Genomic DNA, 20,476 nt, shown 5'->3' on the forward strand with positions numbered 1-20,476 from the left:
CATACTATATACATGTATATGCGTACATTCATACTTGATATATGTGCATGCTTAAATCCATACTATATACATGTATATGCGTACATTCATACTTGATATATTTGCATGCTTAAATCCATACTATATACATGTATATGCGTACATTCATACTTGATATATTTGCATGCTTAAATCCATACTATATACATGTATATGCGTACATTCATACTTGATATATGTGCATGCTTAAATCCATACTATATACATGTATATGCGTACATTCATATTTGATATATTTGCATGCTTAAATCCATACTATATACATGTATATGCATACATTCATACTTGATATATGTGCATGCTTAAATCCATACTATATACATGTATATGCGTACATTCATGCTTGATATATGTGCATGCTTAAATCCATACTATATACATGTATATGCGTACATTTATACTTGATATATGTGCATGCTTAAATCCATACTATATACATGTATATGCGTACATTTATACTTGATATATGTGCATGCTTAAATCCATACTATATACATGTATATGCGTACATTTATACTTGATATATGTGCATGCTTAAATCCATACTATATACATGTATATGCGTACATTCATACCCGCATATATACTATTTAATTGTGTTAATCTGGGAAAATAAAAAAATTTTGTCAGCAGTGTTGAAAATTACGCTTACAAATGTTATTCACAAATCTAGACAATTTCTAGCAGCATGACTTTCAGTAATATTTATTAATTATATAAGAGTTATTTTTTGCTCAAATACTCAGCACTTCATTAAATCATAGTTTAAATGAAATACTCTAGGTAGAAGTCCTGATTTGTCGAAATGTTTCAATGTAAACAAATAAATAACATACTGAAAGATTATACAACATAGGATTAAAATCTAAAATTGTTAATATTTACCTGTGGTGAGAAATAAACAGGTGCAACCAGGCTTTCAGTGCTCACCGACAGTGATGGAAAACTTGCCTCACTAAATCTCATGTAATGCCTTTGTTGTCAATTTGTTCTATGCCAAGTATTCAGGTTATTTTTCAGTAACCTTTGCTTTTAACAGAAACAATTCAATTGTAGAAAAACATTGTGGTTACTGGGATTCATTTCTCAACTATCACAGAATGTGATTGTTTATTTAACCTTCTGAATGCCAGTCGGCTACTAACACTTTTCTTTCATATTCTATTTTTAAAATGTTGAACAAAATTTGTAGCCAGTAGAAGATTATGTCCATTTGGTTCATTACAGTAATAAGCTAAAATAAAGATAATAAAATAGCTAAAAGACTATAATAAATACAAATAAGATAGATAAAACTAGAATAAAGCTTAAATAAGTGTAATAAAGTGTATAGTAAACAAAAGACAAATCTAATACAAAACAATAAAACAATGCAATACAGTAATGGGCTCAAATAAATATAATAAAAGCTAGTTGACTGACTATACAAGTAAGAACAGAAATAAGATAAAAATAAGACTAAAATTAAAGCTGCAAGCAGAGTCACAGGGGCCCAAGCATATATTCCATAAATAATGAGGTCAAATGATACACATGATGCACAATTGGTTAGTTTGAATGATTAGTACCATGAAGTCGAAATGCAGTTGTTTCCATATTAGTCCCCGTTCGAACGAAGCCCGAAAACGGGTACTTTTAATTCGGTCTCCGTTCGTCCGTGTGTCCGTGCGTCTGTGCGTCCGTCCATCCGTCCGGAGTCATATCTCAGAATCCCTTGGGCCGATTCCGTTCATTCTTTGCATGTGCCTAGTACTTTATGTGGGACATATGCACATGCAGTGGTTTAGCGTTTCGATTCAAAATGGCCGACTGGCAGCCATCTTGTTTTCAAGATGGCGGCCAAACCACGTGACTTATCAAAAATATATTATTTTTTTCATATGTAGCAATGTTCAAGCATATTATATTCAAAATCAGCAGTTAATTGGTTGAATCACCTCTGAGAAACAAATGCCCAAACTTTTGGTCAATTTTTCTTAAAATCCAAGATGGCGGCCAAACCATGTGAATGATCCGAAATCTTTTTTAGGTTTCTGAAAAAGAATGATATACAGATGCCATACAGCAATATTGAAAATAATCCCTCAAGTGTGGCATGAGTAAAAAACTACTTCCTGTTGAGAACAAACCCGAAATAGCAGCCAAACCACGTGACCAATCATAATGAATTTCTCAAATCTCAAATCTCACCCTACAGGCTTGGGCCCCTAATTAAAGCTAAAATAAACTGAACCCCCTTCATTCAAATGTGAAGTGATTATTTATTTAAATAATCAATAATGTAATCAATATTGAATATATATTCATTTGTAGTGGAGTAATAAAAATAGCATTCATTTCATAATAATGTAATCACTGCAATGTGAATACCCATTTTGTATGTAACAGTTAGTACGTATTTATTAGCTCCGCTGTCGACTTTGTCGAGCGGAGCTTATCATATGAGTGATTGTCCGTCGTCGTCTGTCGTCCGTCGTCCATGTCAATGTTTTACTTTTTCGACTTCTTCTTGAAAACTACGAGTCTGAATGCTTTGATACTTGGTGTATATGTACCTTGGGTAGACCTCCCTCAGATTTGTTCATTTCATGATCATTCATATATATCTTCAATTCACTAATTTTGGTGAATATTTTTGTCATTTTTGGTAAAAAATGATATTTTCGACATCTTGTTAAAAACCGCAAGTCCAATTGCTTTAATATTACATATATAGGTACTACATGTGGACCTCTGTAAGATTTGTTCATTTTGTAATGATATCATCAATCCTCTAATTTTGGTGAATATTTTTGTCATTTTTGGTAAAAAGTGATATTTTTGACTTCTTGTTAAAAACCACAAGTCCAATTGCTTTAATATTACATATATAGGTACTACATGTGGACCTCTGTAAGATTTGTTCATTTTGTAATGATATCTTTAACTCTCTAATTTTGGTGAATATTTTTGTCATTTTTAGTAAAAAGTGATATTTTTGACTTCTTGTTAAAAACCACAAGTCCAATTGCTTTGATATTACATATATATGTACTACATGTGGACCACTCTCAAATTTGTTCATTTCATGATGATATCTTCAATTTTCTAATTTTGATGAATATTTTTGTCATTTTTGGTAAAAAGTGATATTTTCGACTTCTTGTTAAAAACCACAATCATTTATAGTAAAAACTGATATTTTTGAATTCTTGTTGAAAACAGCAAGTCCCATAGCATTGATACTATGCATATTGTTCATTTTCTAATGATATCTTCTGTTCTTTAATTGAAATGTGCATTGCTAACAGCGGAGCTATCTCAGCCGAGAGGCTGCTTGTTTCATAGTGCAATCGTTTCAAAGTACTATTTATTTCATAATAGTGTAATTGTTACAATGTACGTATTAATTTCATAATGCTGTAATACATACAATGTACATATTCATTTCGTAACAAGCTATATAATTGCTGACTCTTCGGGATGACATAACTTCAGACGAGGTTTCGAATTTGCTTATGTGTGTTTGCAACAAATGTGGTTTTGTGCGTCAATAGAAAATATGTTTTCGCGACTTGTATATGCCTTTCCACGTATGCCTTTTTTCCAATCCCTAGGTGGAGTCTGCCAATTTTAGTGTATTAAAACCTATTACTAAAAAGTATTCCCACTGTTTACCCCCCCCCCCCCCTCTCCCAGTGCAGAAAATGTCCACAATATAAATGAAGCCCAGATCATAGAATTTAGTCTACCTTGTATTGTTGCATATAATTCATAGTAGGGAAGAATATTCATATTGTGTCAGTCCATTCGTTTTGCAACTCTATATAGAAAGTGGCATGTTAAAAACAAGAGCTGTTGGTAAAAAGTTATGTTTGAATTAGTGCTCCTCGCACTGATCAAAAGTAGAAATCTAAGTTGGTTTTTATTTCCATGGATGTTAATTATCGGACATACTATTTGACACATGTTAAATTGATCGGATTTTGTCACATTGGTATATTAGCTTAATTGCTACAAATCAGTGGAACACTCCATATAATAATTATTACAAATATAGTACATTATAAATATATTGCTAACAAAGTTACAACCTTCTCGGTCTTTAAAACATATATGATAAATTATGTAATAGTTCGTTTTTTTTGCGTATTTTTAGGAATACACTGTTACGAACACTATGGTGCCTGAATCCCAATTAATTCATAAATATGAATCGGTGAGGGTCAATTTCCTGCAATCCTTCAAGATAGCCTTGAATGAAGATTAAATTTGCCTCCGAAAATCTTTCTAACGATGACTTGGAAAGATTGCCATGATTGAGTGCCACATTTTCTGTTTTAGGATTTATTCGGTATAATAATACAAATGTTTACCCTAACAGAGGTGGACATACAGTTTTAACGTCCCAAAGAGCTCATTGTCAATTGAGGCGAAGCACTATGATATAGACTTTCCATTCCCAATAAATAATAATAAAAAACAGACTTCCCATTATGAAATTCTTTCGTCTTTTGGGGGAAAAAACCCTGAAAAAAACTGATTTTGAGAAGATAATTTAGAAATTTATACTATTAAGAATAATTCATAACAAAATGTACTACATATGTACCCATAAATTATTTTCATAATTACTGATTACACATGAATATCACAGAAAAGAATAATTTGCTATATTATCTATATTTTATTTTATTTGTCTTGAATTGTGACTGAAAGGAGCTGTTCATATTACTGATTGTCCGTCGTTGTCATCCGTTGTTGGCGTCAACTTTACAATTTCAACTTCTTCTTTGAAACTGCAAGTCAGAAAGTTTTGAAGTTTGATATGCAAGTACTTTGGATGGTTCTCTCTCAGATTTGTTCATTTCATGTCAAAATCTCAAATTTTGTTTTTTTGCTGAATTTTTGACTCCTGTGTGCGAAGCACAAAAAGGCAGTTAGTGTGTCTGTCTGTGTGTGTGTGTGTGTGTGTGTGTGTGTGTTGGTGTAGACGTAGAAGTAGAGCCAGTAGTCCAGACATACACAAACAAAGTGGAGCCCTTTGTACAAGTGGAGCCCCAAACAAGTGGCTCCACAATGTTTCATAATTTATATTAATATTTAATCGAATTTAAGTCAGGTTTGCGAAGCTTAGGTTTAGTATCAGGGAAGGTATGGTTCAGTTTATATTAATATTAATATAATTATACCATACCTTACCCTGATATAAACCTAAGCTTCGCAAACATTTCGATATTCAATCACGGGGTATTCAACTCTAGTTTAATTAAACTTAATTAAAGTGCAATTCTCCATTGTATTGCATTGTAATTGAGTTTAATTAAACTCCAATTAAAACACATCCCTATATAGGAACGCGTTTTAATCGAGTTCATATCGCAACTATATTAAAAGTTAATTCAACTATATTAAAAGTTAATTCAATGGTGGCTCCACAATTCATGGGACACCTGTATGTGTGTATGTGTCTGTGTGTGTGTCTGTTCCACTGATATCTCAAGAACCATACATTGATTTTTGATGGAACTTGGTGCTCTGGGCCAATACGCAGATTTGATTAGGTTTTGGTAAAAATCCCATGCATATTAATTACCTAATTTGCATGATAATTAGCTGATTTTTAGCTGTTCTATGATTGTTCCACTGATATCTAAAGAACCACTCTATGGATTTTGATGAAACTTGGCACATACATGTAGATGCTCCAAACTAATGCGCATATTTGATTAGTTTTGGGTAACAATCTGTGCAATATTAATTACCTAATATTCATAATGATTAATCAATTTTTGGCTTTTTACTGATATCTCAAGTACTAATCATCACATTTCAATAAAACTTGTACATAGATATCATATATAATTACCTAATTTGCATAATTAATTAATTTTCAGCTTTTGATATTTCAAGTAGTAATCATCACATTTCAATGAAACTTAGTACATAGATGTCATATGACACTGCACAGACCTGATAGTTTTTAGGGTAATATCAGTACATATTAATTACCTAATTTGCATAATTAATTAATTTTCAGCTTTTGCTATTTAAAGTAGTAATCATCACATTTCAATGAAACTTGTTCAATAAAGACTGTGCAGAGACCTGATTAGTTTTGGGGTAAATATTTGTGCATATTAATCACCTTATTAGCATAATTAGTTAATTTTCAGCTTTTCGCCTGATAACTCAAGTACTGATCATCATATTTCAATGAGACTTGCTACATAGATCCTCTAGGACTAAGTAGATACCTGATTAGTTTTAGGGTAAAGAATTGTGGATATTAATTACCTAATTCTATGGTGGGTATGTGAATAGACGTGTTGAAAACCCTCTGCCTAACTCTGGTTTGTTGACCCCAGGTCACGCGATATGCGCAAGCGCACAAACTATTTATGGCAAACGATATCAATTCGGGAACCCCCTATTACTATACTATAAGCTGACTATTCCCATTTTCCATATCATGTATACCCCTCCCTCTCATCAACACAACCTTCTTGAACAAATCTTAAGATGTTTGAGGATCTGCCATCTCTGATGGCTTTTAATTGCATATACTTCAGTTGTACTTTTGTGAACTCTCCTTGCATCCATTCCCATGCCACTTGAAAAGTTGCATGCTTAGTGCATTTGGGAGTCCTATATGTTCTATATGTATCCCAGTTTACTTCCAGTGAATTGCAATGACTTGTATTATATTGTGTTATTATTTGTTCACATGCATCTGGGTGGTTAGTTTATTTGATAAATTTATGTGTATATATGAAAAAGTTCATTTCAAAAATCTATACCCTTTCTCAAATGCTTTGATTGGTGACGTATACACACTTGCTAAAATCCTCAGTCGTGCTGCTTTCTTACATGCATGGCTTGTACTGTTCACTGAGGCTATAATGTAATTGGCTGCTGTTGGTAGAACAAAAGTCTGGGTTACAAAAAAAGGAATGCCACCAGAGGGTTTTTACCTTGCCCTGCCTAGCATATCAATATATAAACATATTAGGCACATAGTGGAAAGCTTTCTGAACATTCTTCACATACTTGTGGTCATTCTTCCTTTTTTTTGTTTTTTATGGTAACTGATGCTATTTTCATTCAATTTGTTTCAAAATTTAATCTGTTGGCAAAGATCATAAAATCGCTGTCCATCAAAAATGGTTAGGTCTTGCATGCATAATTGATGGTATCTAAATATTTTTCACGTTCTTGATATATTTGTTATCACTTCCTTCCTTGTCACCAGTGAGTTTATTCAATGATTTTTTGTTCAATCTTATCTTCTTCTCAGTATTTTGCGTCTGGTTACAGACATTAAAAGTCACTTCTTGTTGATGATCTTGTTCTATGTATGAAGTGATAATCATATGTATTATCAATATAGAATCTTGATGAAGTCATCTCTTATGTGTCTCTCTTGCATATTATTGAAATATGACTAAAAATTGTCAATAAAATGACCATGGACTACTTCCTTACTATTTTATTTGTATTTTATCAACAGCAAGTTTTCCGCATTGAAACAATCTTTTATTGTAGTAGAAAATTTATATTTACTGTATATTACATTTACAAGAAATCTGATGAACATATGAAACTTCATTTAAAGCTTGTTAGTCCCCGTTCGGACGAAGTCCGAAAACGGGGACTTATAATTCGGTCTCCGTCCGTGCGTCTGTGCGTCTGTGTGTCCGTCCAGAGTCATATCTCAGAATCCCGTGGACCGATTCTGTTCATTCTTTGCATGTGCCTAGTACTTTATCTGGAACATATGCACATGCAGTGGTTTAGCGATTCGATTCAAAATGACCGACTGGCAGCCTTGTTTTTTGAAAATGTTGTATTTTTGACATGCTTTGTCAGTTTTCATTCAAATTTGGTACATAGATTATACATGTTAGGATACATGTCCATGACGATTTATTTCACAATTGGATCAAAGATGGCCAACTGGCAGCCATCTTGTTTTTTGAAAATGTCGTATTTTGAACATGCTTTGTCAGTTTTCATTCAAATTTAGTACATCGATCATACATGTTAGGATACATGTTCCCGACCGTCCGTGAGTTCCTGAGTCTGTCCGTCCGTCCGTCCGTTTGTGCGTCAGTCTGTCAATAGTAATATTTCAGAATCCTGTGGACCGATTCTGTTCATTCTTTGCATGTGCCTAGTACCTTATGTGAGACATATGCACATGCAGTGGTTTAGCGATTTTATTAAAAATGGCTGACTGGCAGCCATCTTGTTTTTTGAAAATGTATTTTGGACATGCTTTGTAATAAAGTTATCCAGGGTCAAATTTCAATTTCTAAACATTTTGTAAGTGGGACTCGTCTTGCCGAGATACTGGCGCAAACCCTGTCAGTTTGTTTCATAATCAGATCAAAGATGGCGGAATAACGGCCACTATACATTGTATCTCTGTCACCCATGTATCATTTTCATTGATATTTAGCATGTCATAAATGGATACATGTACATGTCAATTCAATTTGCAATTTGATCAAATATGGCCGACTGGCTGCCATCTTGTTTGTTTAAAATGCGATAACTTGGACATGCTTTCACTTGTGATCTATGTTTTTCTTTGCTATGTCTTAAACCGGAGGGATCGTCACAGAACATGTGTTTTGATGTAAATAAACAATCTGTTGTATACACCGTCTGAGACTCAATTTTCAAGGACACTCTTGCGACAATCCCTCTAATATGACGAGTTCAAAAATTTAACGGGGACTGTGTCATTTTCAATGACTTGTTATTATATGTATTGTATCTTATTACTAACATTTTATTGCTGTAAACCAATGGATATAATAAATATATTCTTTGAAGTATGAGGTCATACTTTCATTTACTGTCATTTAGCTTGGAGTACTCCTATTATGATGAATATTAATTTACATACAGTTGTTTTGTTTTTCTGTCTCTTCAGACTTTTTGTACATTAATATTGAAAATACTGGACAATGATAACACCTCTACGTCAGGTTAGTTACTTTAATGTGTATCTCTTTTTGTCAATTATGCCTATATTCTTTCATTATATTTCATCAGGCAAAGTTATTTTCCTGACATAAACTGAATGTGTATTTTAGTAATAGTGTATTTCCAGAGATAATAGTTTTCAATTACATACAATAGGAAGTTTACTCCCATAATGCATTGCTAGATATTTACAGTAACACACTCAGTAGTGTAAACTTTGAATGGATGTGTGGGTGTGTGCGTGCATGCACAAGGTTGTGTGTGTGTGTGTGTGTGTGTGTGTTTCACTGATATCTCAAGAACCATACGTTTTTTATGAAATTTGATGCATAGATGCTCTGGACTAATACACAGATTTGATTAGTTTTGGGTAAAAATCCGTGCATATAATTAATCTAATTTGCATAATGATTAGTAAATTTTTGGCTTTTCCACTGATATCTCATGTACTAACCATCACATTTCAATGAAACTTACATAGATACATGCACAGATATGTGAAATATTAATTACCTAATTTGCATAATTAATCAAATTTCAGCTTTTGATATTTCAAGTACTATTACTTCATTACTTTTTCAATGAAAATTGATACATACATGCTCTAGAACAATCCAAAGACCTGATTAATTTTAAGTAAAAATTTGTGCATATTAATCAACTAATTTGCATAATTAGTTAATTTTCAGCTTTTACACTGATATCGCAAGTGCTAATTATCTCATTTCAATGAATCTTGGTACATAGATGCTTTAGAACAATGCAGAGACCTGATTAATTTTGGGTAAAAATGTGTGCATATTAATCAACTAATTTGCATGAATAGTTAATTTCCGGCTTTTACACTGATATCGCAAGTACTAATTATCCCATTTCAATGAATCTTGGTACATTGATATTGTAAGACAATGAACAGACCTGATTAGTTAGGGGTTAAAATCAGATCATATTACCTAATTAGCATAATATTTCATAATTTTTTGGTTCTAATCACATTTCAATGAAATTTCGTACATAGACGGTCTGTGACTGTACTTAATTCAATAAATCGTATATTTCTTTAATACATATATACTCTAACACAATGTGGTAATTAGTTTTAGGCTTATATATATCTATAATAATTACCTAATTTGCATTATAATTTACTTTTCAGCTTTCCACTAATTTAGTTAGGATTACTCATCACATTATAATGACATTTTGTACATGTGCATTCTGATATACAATATACAGACCTAAATCTATGCATAATAGTTGCTTAATTTGTGTAATTCTTTGAGGTAATCCACAGACATGATTAGTTTAATGCATATTGATTATTTATTACTAGCCCATTTCTGAGATCTAAAAAAATCAGATTTAAATTTAATTCATGACAGGTGCTCTGGAATTAATTAGACTAAAAACCATGGATGAAAAATCAAATGTATGTATTATAAATTTTGATAATGTGAATCACATTTTTTTCATGTTATGCATCTCAAATAGCAGACAAATATTACTTGCCAAGCTTCTCGTTTGAAAAGCAAATCTTAAATTTTGAATTATTTTCAATGTGTCTCCATACTCTCAGCACACAGAAGTTCTTTTTAAGCTTTCTTTGATTAAATGCTGTATTTGGTCTAATAGAAGCACATTATTTGTATGCCTCCAATACCAAAAGCACTTAAGAGTTCTTTCTAAGTTTTCTTTATTTTTATCTTTGCATCCTTTTATTCCATGGGAAAACAGTAAAGTTTTGTATAGGATGTGATGAAAAGTAGCTTTATTCTTGTGTGTGATCTACCAAGACATTCAATGCTTAATCAATCCTATATTCTGTGTACAGCCAGGGAAGAATTAATTGATACTGCAACTCATTCAGGATCACTAAAACCTGGATCAGGTTGGCAAACCTTAAACTCTCCAGGAACTGTGGCACAAGTAGCATATAAAATACGGATAATGTGTGATGAATACTACTATAGCACAGATTGTATGACATTTTGTAAACCACGTGATGATGACTTTGGACATTATACTTGTGATTCCAATGGAAATAAACTCTGTAATACAGGATGGAGTGGAACAAATTGTGATAAAGGCAAGTATTAATATCAGAACTTTTAGTATGATACTGTATTTGCATTATTAGAAGCGTTTCTCCAATAGAAACACATATAAACCTAAAATTGCATTACTGAATCATGTCTTTTTTTAGCTCCACTGTCAACTTTGTCAAGCCGAGCTCACTGGTATCATATCAGTGATTGTCCGTCGGCATCTATTGTCCGTGTCAACTTTTTACATTTTCAACTTCATCTTGTACAATTCTAATTGCCTCAATAGTTGGTGTCAGGTGTCTGTCCTCGCCGTCGTCAACTTTACATTTTCGACTTCTTCTTAAATACCACAAACTGTATAGCTGTGAAACTTTCTAGGAAGGTACCTTGGGTGGTTCTCTCTCAGATTAGTTCATTTCATGTGGATATGTTCAATTATTTATAGCAAATATTTTTGTAATTTTTGGTCAAAAGTGCTATTTTCGACTTCTTCTTGAAAACCGCTAGCCCAAATGCTTTGATACTTGGTATGTAGGTACATGTACCTTGGGTGGACCTCTCTCAGATTTGTTCATTTTGTGATGATATCTTTAATTCTCTAATTAGTTCCCGTTCGGACGGTAGTCCGAAATGGGAAGTAGTGTTTTTGGTTGTGTGCGTATATGCTTGCGTGTGTGCGTGCGTGCGAGTGCGGTCATATTTCAGACATGCTTTGATGGATTCTCTTCAAATTTGGTACACATACATGTCATGACGGTATACGTATGCACATGCATTTGTTTTGTGATTGTTTTGTGTTTTTTGACCGTTTGGCAGCTATTTTAGACCCCAAAATGCAGATTCTGATTAAGATTACATGCATCTAATACAAAGTTGTTTTTATGTTGTTAAATTGATGTCAATAAAGTTCTATTATTATGTTGGTTTGTCAGAATGTTACCTTTATTTGTTTTTTGTTTGATATCTTGATTTGAAAATGATTGCAATAAAGATTATCAATATTTTTACTACGTACCTGGACCCTGCCTTTCCCCTACATTGTATTATTGTTCAGGCAATGTGTTCCAGTGTTGCATCTTGGGAGAAGATTCGCTTAAGTGAGGTAAATGGTAACACACCTCGTGTTCGGGTTTATGGATGCCTGTTGTCACTTCGCGATAATTAAGACTGAATAGTCTGAAGATCACTAAATTATTTGGTAAGTAAAGTGGAGTAATTTGTTTTTTTCTACTGAGTGTGGGTTTTTATGTTATTTAATTAATGCTTTCTGCAATGATATGTTTGCCTGCTTGTTTGTCATTCAAGCTCCTTCAAGCCAGTTATCTATTTCAATTTGTGTTGGCTAAAAAAATATTTTCTTGCATTTAACTGAAATATAAGTAGCCCTACGTATAATGCTATGTTGATCGGGGCTAACTAATGGACAATGCATCTTCGCACTGCCCTACGCATGCAGTCACAGTTGTTTTGTATTCGATCGTCACAATAGCGACCATGCATTGGAAAATGACTGTTTTTGGACGTATTCAAGATAATCGTTCTGGTTTGATTATTACAATAAAAAAATCATTGATCCAACAGTATCACGTGATTACGATTTTGAGTGCCATTACGAGAGAAAACTGAATAACTTCATTCAAAATGCCTCCTTTTTTGAGAGATTAGCCAGAATTTTACGTCATCGGTAGTGTAGAATATCATTTGTAAACGAAATATTTCCTCGTGACAACATGGAATAGTCATTTAAACCGTAAAATAGTAGTTTATGTCGATTGATTCCAGTCTTTTTATTGTGAAGACACTTAAAGTTAATTTTTGCTATCCACCTCCAAAATGACTGAGTCGGGCGATCGTCAGTCCGTGTTATGGTCTACCCCCCCCCCCCCCCCCCCCCCCCGGATACAGTCCGTGTACGCAGGATTAAAATATAAGATGATGTAATTGTAAGCAACGATATATGAAATTTCGGGAATTGTATCGTTGCCAATCTACGAAGGTAATTTGTTTGATGTCTGTAGCTGGTGGTCGCACCGTCTATGTATTAGTGCAATTGTATTTGATCACTGGCGCTCTCGTTTGTATCTTTTTTGAAGCACATAATGGGAGTCTTTGCAGTTAGTGTGTCTGTGTGTGTGTGTATGTGTGTATGTGTGTATGTGTGTATGTGTGTCCGACTGTTCCACTGCTATCTCAAGAACCATACATCGGTTTTTGATGAAACTTGGTGCATAGATGCTCTGGGCCAATGCGCAGATTTGATTAGGTTTTGGTAAAAATCCATGCTCGTTAATTACTTAATTTGCATGATAATTAGCTAATTTTTAGCTGTTCTATGACTGTTCCACTGATATCTAAAGAACCACTCATTGGATTTTGATGAAACTTGGTACATAGATGCTCTGAACATATGCGCAGATTTGATTAGTTTTTGGTAAAAATCTGTGCATATTAATTACCTAATTTGCATGTTAATTAGCTGATTTTTAGCTGTTCCATGATTGTTCCACTGATATCTAAACAACCACTCATTGGATTTTGATGAAACTTGGTACATAGATGCTCTGAACATATGCGCAGATTTGATTATTTTTTGGTAAAAATCTGTGCATATTAATTACCTAATTTGCATAATGATTAGTCAATTTTCGTTTTTTCCACTGATATCTCAAGTACTAATTATCACATTTCAATGAAACTTGGTACATAGATGTCATATGACACTGCACAGACCTGATAGTTTTTATGGTAATATCAGTACATATTAATTACCTAATTTGCATAATTAATTAATTTTCAGCATTTGATATAAGTACTGATCATGATATTTCAATGAAACTTGGTACATAGATGTCATATGACACTGCACAGACCTGATAGTTTTTATGGTAATATCAGTACATATTAATTACCTAATTTGCATAATTAATTAATTTTCAGCATTTGATATAAGTAGTGAGCATTACATTTCAATGAAACTTGGTACTTACATACTCAAGGACTATGCAGAGATTGATTGTTTTCGATAAATATTTGTGCATATTAATCACCTAATTTGCATAATTAGTTAATTTACAGCTTTTCCACGGGTATCTCAAGTACTAATCATCACATTTCAATGAAACTTGGTACATAGATTCTTTAGGACTATGCAGAGACCTGATTAGTTTTAGGGTAAATAATTGTGCATATTAATTACCTAATTTGCATAATTATTTTTTAGCTTTTCTACTGATATCTAAAGTACTAATCATCACATTTCAATGAATCTAGAATTATGCAGACCCAATTAGTTTCCGGTAAATATTTGTGCATATTAATCACCTAATTTGCATAATTAATCAACTTTCACACTGATATCTCAGGTACTATACATCACATATCAATGAATGTACATGGATGCTGTAGGACAATAGACAGACCTGAATAATTGTGGGTTAAAATCTGTACATATTAATTACCTAATTTGCATAATTAATCAATCTTAAGCTTTCACACTGATATCTAAAGTACTAATTATTCCATTTCAATGAAACTTAGTACAAAGATGCTCTAGGACAATGTACAAACCTAGTTAGTTTGGGGTAAAAATCAGTTCATATTAATTCCCTAATAAGCATAATAATTCATAATTTTTTGGTTCTAATCACATTTCAATTAAACTTGGAAACATAGATTTTCTGTTACATTGCGCAGACCTCATTAGTTTTACACTCAAATCTGGTCATATTAATTTTCTGATTTGCATAATTAGTTTTCAGCTAAGTAATTTCGAATTATATTTAATGTGTCTCCAATACACTCAGTACATGGGAGTTCTTTCTTAGCTTTCTTTGATTACCAGTTATTGTTTACAAAAATAATAATTTTGTGTAACTCGGTGTTTATCTAGCTGCAATTTTTAAATGACGTGAACTAGCTACGTTAATATCGTGACGATCTTTCATAATTTGCGATCAAACACGGCGGGCCGCCATCTTTCAATGTACGGTAGGCCACCTTGTCACAGCGCCATCTACGTCCAAGGTCACTTGTTTGAATCCATTTGTTTAAATGTCCATTTGAGAGAACTGAATTATTGTTGCAAGGTTTTGGTGGATTTATGTGAACTGTATATTGTTTGTAAAAAAATTTTGTATTTTTTTCACAGGATCTGGATTTGAAAGACAATTTTGATGGCTCATATCATGCAACAATACCACATAGTTCTGCAATATACACAAATCTATTACGGAAGATTTGCTGACTTCAATTAAAAATCTTCATTTATGACACATTTATTTTATTATAAAAAATATAAATATGTATTTAAACTTTGAATTTCATTGTACACCAAATGAAGTTTGTAATAAAAACACTAACAACTTTTTTTCTGTGTGAATTTATGCAACTTTATTGTACAGTAAGAGAATGATTCTGTTGCTAAGTGATGATATAGAAGGCAGTGCTGGTCCGTCCTACTTCAAACTGTGAAATAACGGGTCAAGATAAATTAGTGATTGCAGGTTATGCTCATTAAGGTTCACTTAAATATTCAGGTATCACCTCTGGAGTCTTGTAACCCTGGTATATTCAATGATTATGAATACTGCTAATATGTCAGTACTGCTAGCAGTATGACTATTGATAACATACTAGATATGGGACATATTGTATTTAAAACTTAACAAGTCATTCCAGTATGTATTTACAGGTTGCTTGCTGATTTAAATAGCTGCATTTCATTCGGATCAAATCATTCTGGGTGCCTTTCTGAAGTTGACTTTGACTTTGACCTTGTCACTGCATTTCAGACATTAGACACTGCATTGAAATATGTTTTGAAAGTACTCATACTTGATCAGTGCACTGTAAACCATTTTCTTTTGTTTATTCTTATTTGTCATACTCAGAATGTACACTGTTTTGGTATTTCACCATGTAAATATATTTCTTGAATATTGTCAAGACCATGTTTGGCACATGAGGATTTATTTGTACTGTTTGAACGGGAACTGTGTGATTTTCAATGACTTGTTTTGATGAATATTTTTGACTCCCGTGTGCAAAGCACAAAAGGGAGTCTTTGCAGTTCACCTGTCTGTATGTCTGTATGTCTGTATGTATGTCTGTGTGTGTCTGTGTGTGTGTGTGTGTGTGTGTGTGTGTGTGTGTGTGTGTGTGTGTGTGTGTGTGTGTGTGTTTGTGTGTGCGCTTGCGCGTGCGTGCGTGCGTGCGTGCGTGCGTGCGTGCGTGCGTGCGTGTGTGTTGAAACGAGCTTATGTTTTACTAGAGTTTTTCATCCGTAAACGAACTGACTGACTTTGATTTTATCCATTGACTGTTTTCTAAGGTACTAGTGAACACTCTGGTTGATTTATTTTTGACAGAAGGCATAAATCTGCCATATTTTTGTTCATTTTGTATTTGTATTTGAGCCTGTGTCGCCAGGTGACTTTCCAAGATGGCCGCCGCCATGGTGAATCAGGAACGTGTCGGATTGACAAGACAGAATGGGATCCAATGTGAATCCATTAATGGTGTGAGTATTGCTACCTATGAGGAGGTGATTGCAACACGTTGAGCCCAAAAGCATTGTTGTAGCCTCTCGTGTAAATGGTGCTGCTATTATTTTCGTGGATTCATTAAAGTCTGTTGACACAGTCACTGCATTGGGGCAGATAAAGATTGGTGACATTCCTGTACACGTGAGCCCACTGGTGAAACCTGCAACTAAAATTGTGCAATCAGGTGTTCCACCTTTTGTGCCAAACGATCTACAACATGAATTGTCTCGTTATGGTCGAATTGCCGGTGAAATCAAAGCAATATCACTTGGATGTAAAAATCCCGCACTGAGACATGTTAACTCGTTCAGACGGCAACTATATATGCATATTGAGGATAAACTTATTGTCACTTTCAACATTGAATTCGATCAAAAACTATACAAGATTTATGTTACTACAAATAATGTTACATGTTATAAATGTCATCGTATTGGGCATATTCAGCGCGATTGCCGGACAAGAGAGAACAAGAAAACTAGTGATAATTACATTATAATGACATGACACGTGCCGAAGTACAGCAGCACACACCACTCGACCTGTTATCTAATCGGGAATCTGACAAAATCCAATTAATAACGGAGGACGCTGGACATGAACCCATTGAACACTCTATTCAACCTGATGTTAATGAGGTTAAAAATAGTACTGAAGGAAAAGACGAAAACTGTTTCTCACGATATTGAACTTGATAACAAACCGGAAAAGCGTGCCGTAATAGATCAGGAATGCGACCCCTGTAAGCCGGTTAATGAGGGCAATGGCTCGATTAACATTCAAGCAACAGGTGACAAGATTTTGACTATGAAAACTACTGTATCGACAGCTACTGCTGAACTCGAAGTCCCCATAATGGAATCCCATGATGATCATATTGGCACTATTGACGAATCTGTAGAGGAAGTTATGGATCTAACTGTGTCAGCCCTTACCAGAATTTACTGAACAGTATGTATACTTTTTGTACAGATTTTGTATACAATTACTATACTATTATGATGCTCAATTTGGTAAGGGAGAGGAGTCTACACAAGAGGTACGACATGCAATCGCTAATAATTATTATGTGCTGAGTGATGAAGTAATCAAAGAATTTTTAAAAACTGCTGTTAAATCCAGAAAACTGATAGATTTTGCATATCGATTTTTTCCGAATATGAAACTGCTTGTCACCTCTATTAATTGTTATGCAAAATATCCTTCCATCTGGTGAAGAAAGACATAATGTCAAGCGCATATCGCGCACGTTAGTACAAGGTATGAATAGGGAACCAAACAAACCAGACATGTGTGACGAGATAAGGGTCTGCACGAAATGACTTGTTAATGAAAAAGCGCGGAATTTCATCTTAACCCCCTCGTAAAACTGAAAACGAACTGGTGTGAAAGATACTTGATCTATTCATTACTGTTATTTATTATTCAGCTTAAAAAATTATTTGTGTATTTATTCGATTTTCGATCTACATACAAATTATGATATCATTTAATAACTAAAGATAATTGTTTTACTTGTTTATACAGTTAATATAACTAGTTTCTTTTATCTATTTATTAATTTATTTGATGCTTTTTCTACAAGACACTCAATATAAGTTAATGATATAATCAATATATATATTATACATACAGTAAATGTAACCAGATTTTTTTTTATAATCGAGAATAAACAAAAACCATGTATGTATGTATGTACATGAGTGCACATGCCTTCACATGAGCTCCTGCGAAATCATCGAATTTTGACTACCTGCAAGCAAAGTGACGTGATAATTTTGCACTGACACTTCTATAAGGTGACGCTGTTTTATTTGGTAGTTTTGTTTTTACTTTGAAGTGTAAAATACATACTTCACATTCATTTTTAGCTTTGCTGTCGACTTTGTCTAGCGGAGCTTATCATATGAGTGATTGCCTGTCGTCGTCCGTGTCAATGTTTTACTTTTTCGACTTCTTCTTGAAAACTACCAGCCTGAATACTTTGATACTTGGTGTATATGTACCTTGGGTAGACCTCTCTCAGATTTGTTCATTTCATGATGATATCTTCAATTCTCTAATTTTGGTGAATATTTTTGTCATTTTTGGGAAAAAGTGATATTTTCAACATCTTGTTAAAAACCGCAAGTCCAATTGCTTTGATATCACATATATAGGTACTACATGTGGACCTCTCTCAGATTTGTTCATTTTGTAATGTTATCTTTAATTCTATAATTTTGGTGAATATTTTTGTCATTTTTGGTAAAAAGTGATATTTTCGACTTCTTGTTAAAAACCGCAAGTTCAATTGCTTTGATATTACATATATAGGTACTACATGTGGACCTCTCTCAGATTTGTTCATTTTGTAATGATATCTTCAATTCTTTAATTTTGGTGAATATTTTTGTCATTTTTGGTAAAAAGTGATATTTTCGACTTCTTGTTAAAAACCGCAAGTCCAATTGCTTTGATATTACATATATAGGTACTACATGTGGACCTCTCTCAGATTTGTTCATTTTGTAATGATATCTTCAATTCTTTAATTTTGGTGAATATTTTTGTCATTTTTGGTAAAAAGTGATATTTTCGACTTCTTGTTAAAAACGACAAGTCCAATTGCTTTGATATTATAAAGGTACTACATGTGGACCTCTCTTTGATTTGTTCTTTTTGTGATGATATCTTTAATTATCTAATTTTGGTGAATATTTTTGTCATTTTTGGTAAAAAGTGATATTTTCTTCTTGTTAAAAACCACAATCATTTATGGTGAAAAATGATATTTTTGAATTCTTGTTGAAAACAGCACGTTCCATTGCATTGATACTATGCATATTGTTCATTTTCTAATGATATCTTCTGTTCTTTAATTGAAATGTGCATTGCTAACAGCGGAGCTACATGTATCTCAGCTGAGAGGCTGCTTGTTTACTTTTGAGTTCATTCAGACTCGACCAGCAGCAAGCCAAGATGATATATAGAAGATAATATTAGTAGTAGTCCTAAATAACTATTAAAAATAGCTAGACGTTTCGAGCAATGGCTCTTTATCGATAGCATAGAAGAAAAAGATTTAATAGCAAGCAAGCCAAGCATGGCAAGTCAAGATGGCCGCTGCCATGCCGAGTCTACCACAGCTGTTCGATGGACTGACACCTAAGCATGGTATTCAGTGTGACTCTGTGGATGGTATTAGTATTGAGATGTACGTACACAATATTTCAAGTGTGGTCGAGCCACAAAGCATCTTAGCGGCATCACGCGCTAATGGAGCTGTACTTGTTTTCCTGAAAAATGGAACTGATGTTGGAAGGATTTGTGCTGTTGGACACATCGCCATTGGTGAGTCAAATATTTCGTGCAGCCGTTGGTCAAACCCGCTACTAAAGTTTTCATATCAGGGGTTCCCCCTTTTTTTTCAAACGACGTGTTGCATACAGAACTATTGAGATATGGACGTATTGTCAGTACCGGTACGATTCGTTTAATACCACTGGGATGTAAAAAACCCATGCTTAAACACATTAAATCGTTTCGGAGGCAAGTTTACATGCATATTGATGAAAAACTTGATGGGGCTATTAATGTTAGCTATGAAGATCGATTGTACCGTATTTACCTCTCTACGGATGAAATTACATGTCATAGATGCCACAAGAAAGGCCATATACAAAGAAACTGTTTTGAAAATATCGCCACTGTATCTAACGATAAACCACAAGATAAAGTTGTTTCAACACAGCTTGAGCACAACAAACAACATGATAATGACGAAAATGATGTGCCTGATCATGCCGGTGATCAAAACAAATTCACTTGTACTGATTATCCTGCTGAGGAAAAATGTGCGATTGTAGTGTCTGAACCTATTACTACTCCTGCACT

At 33.6% G+C, this 20,476-nt stretch overlaps 1 protein-coding gene across 1 annotated transcript in view; it reads left to right on the top strand.

Moving 5' to 3' along the window:
- The window catches only part of LOC100366991 (protein jagged-1), a 248,417-nt gene that overhangs the window by 39,936 nt on the left and 188,005 nt on the right, over positions 1 to 20,476 (top strand). The window contains exons 3-4 of the mRNA XM_085495845.1: positions 8,960 to 9,014; positions 10,844 to 11,098. Coding sequence (XP_085351971.1) covers positions 8,960 to 9,014; positions 10,844 to 11,098 — 310 coding nt within the window. The remainder of the gene's footprint in view (positions 1 to 8,959; positions 9,015 to 10,843; positions 11,099 to 20,476) is intronic.

This window comes from Saccoglossus kowalevskii, chromosome 2 (genome assembly GCF_978046115.1).
Source record: "Saccoglossus kowalevskii chromosome 2, keSacKowa6.1, whole genome shotgun sequence".
NCBI lineage: Eukaryota > Metazoa > Hemichordata > Enteropneusta > Harrimaniidae > Saccoglossus > Saccoglossus kowalevskii.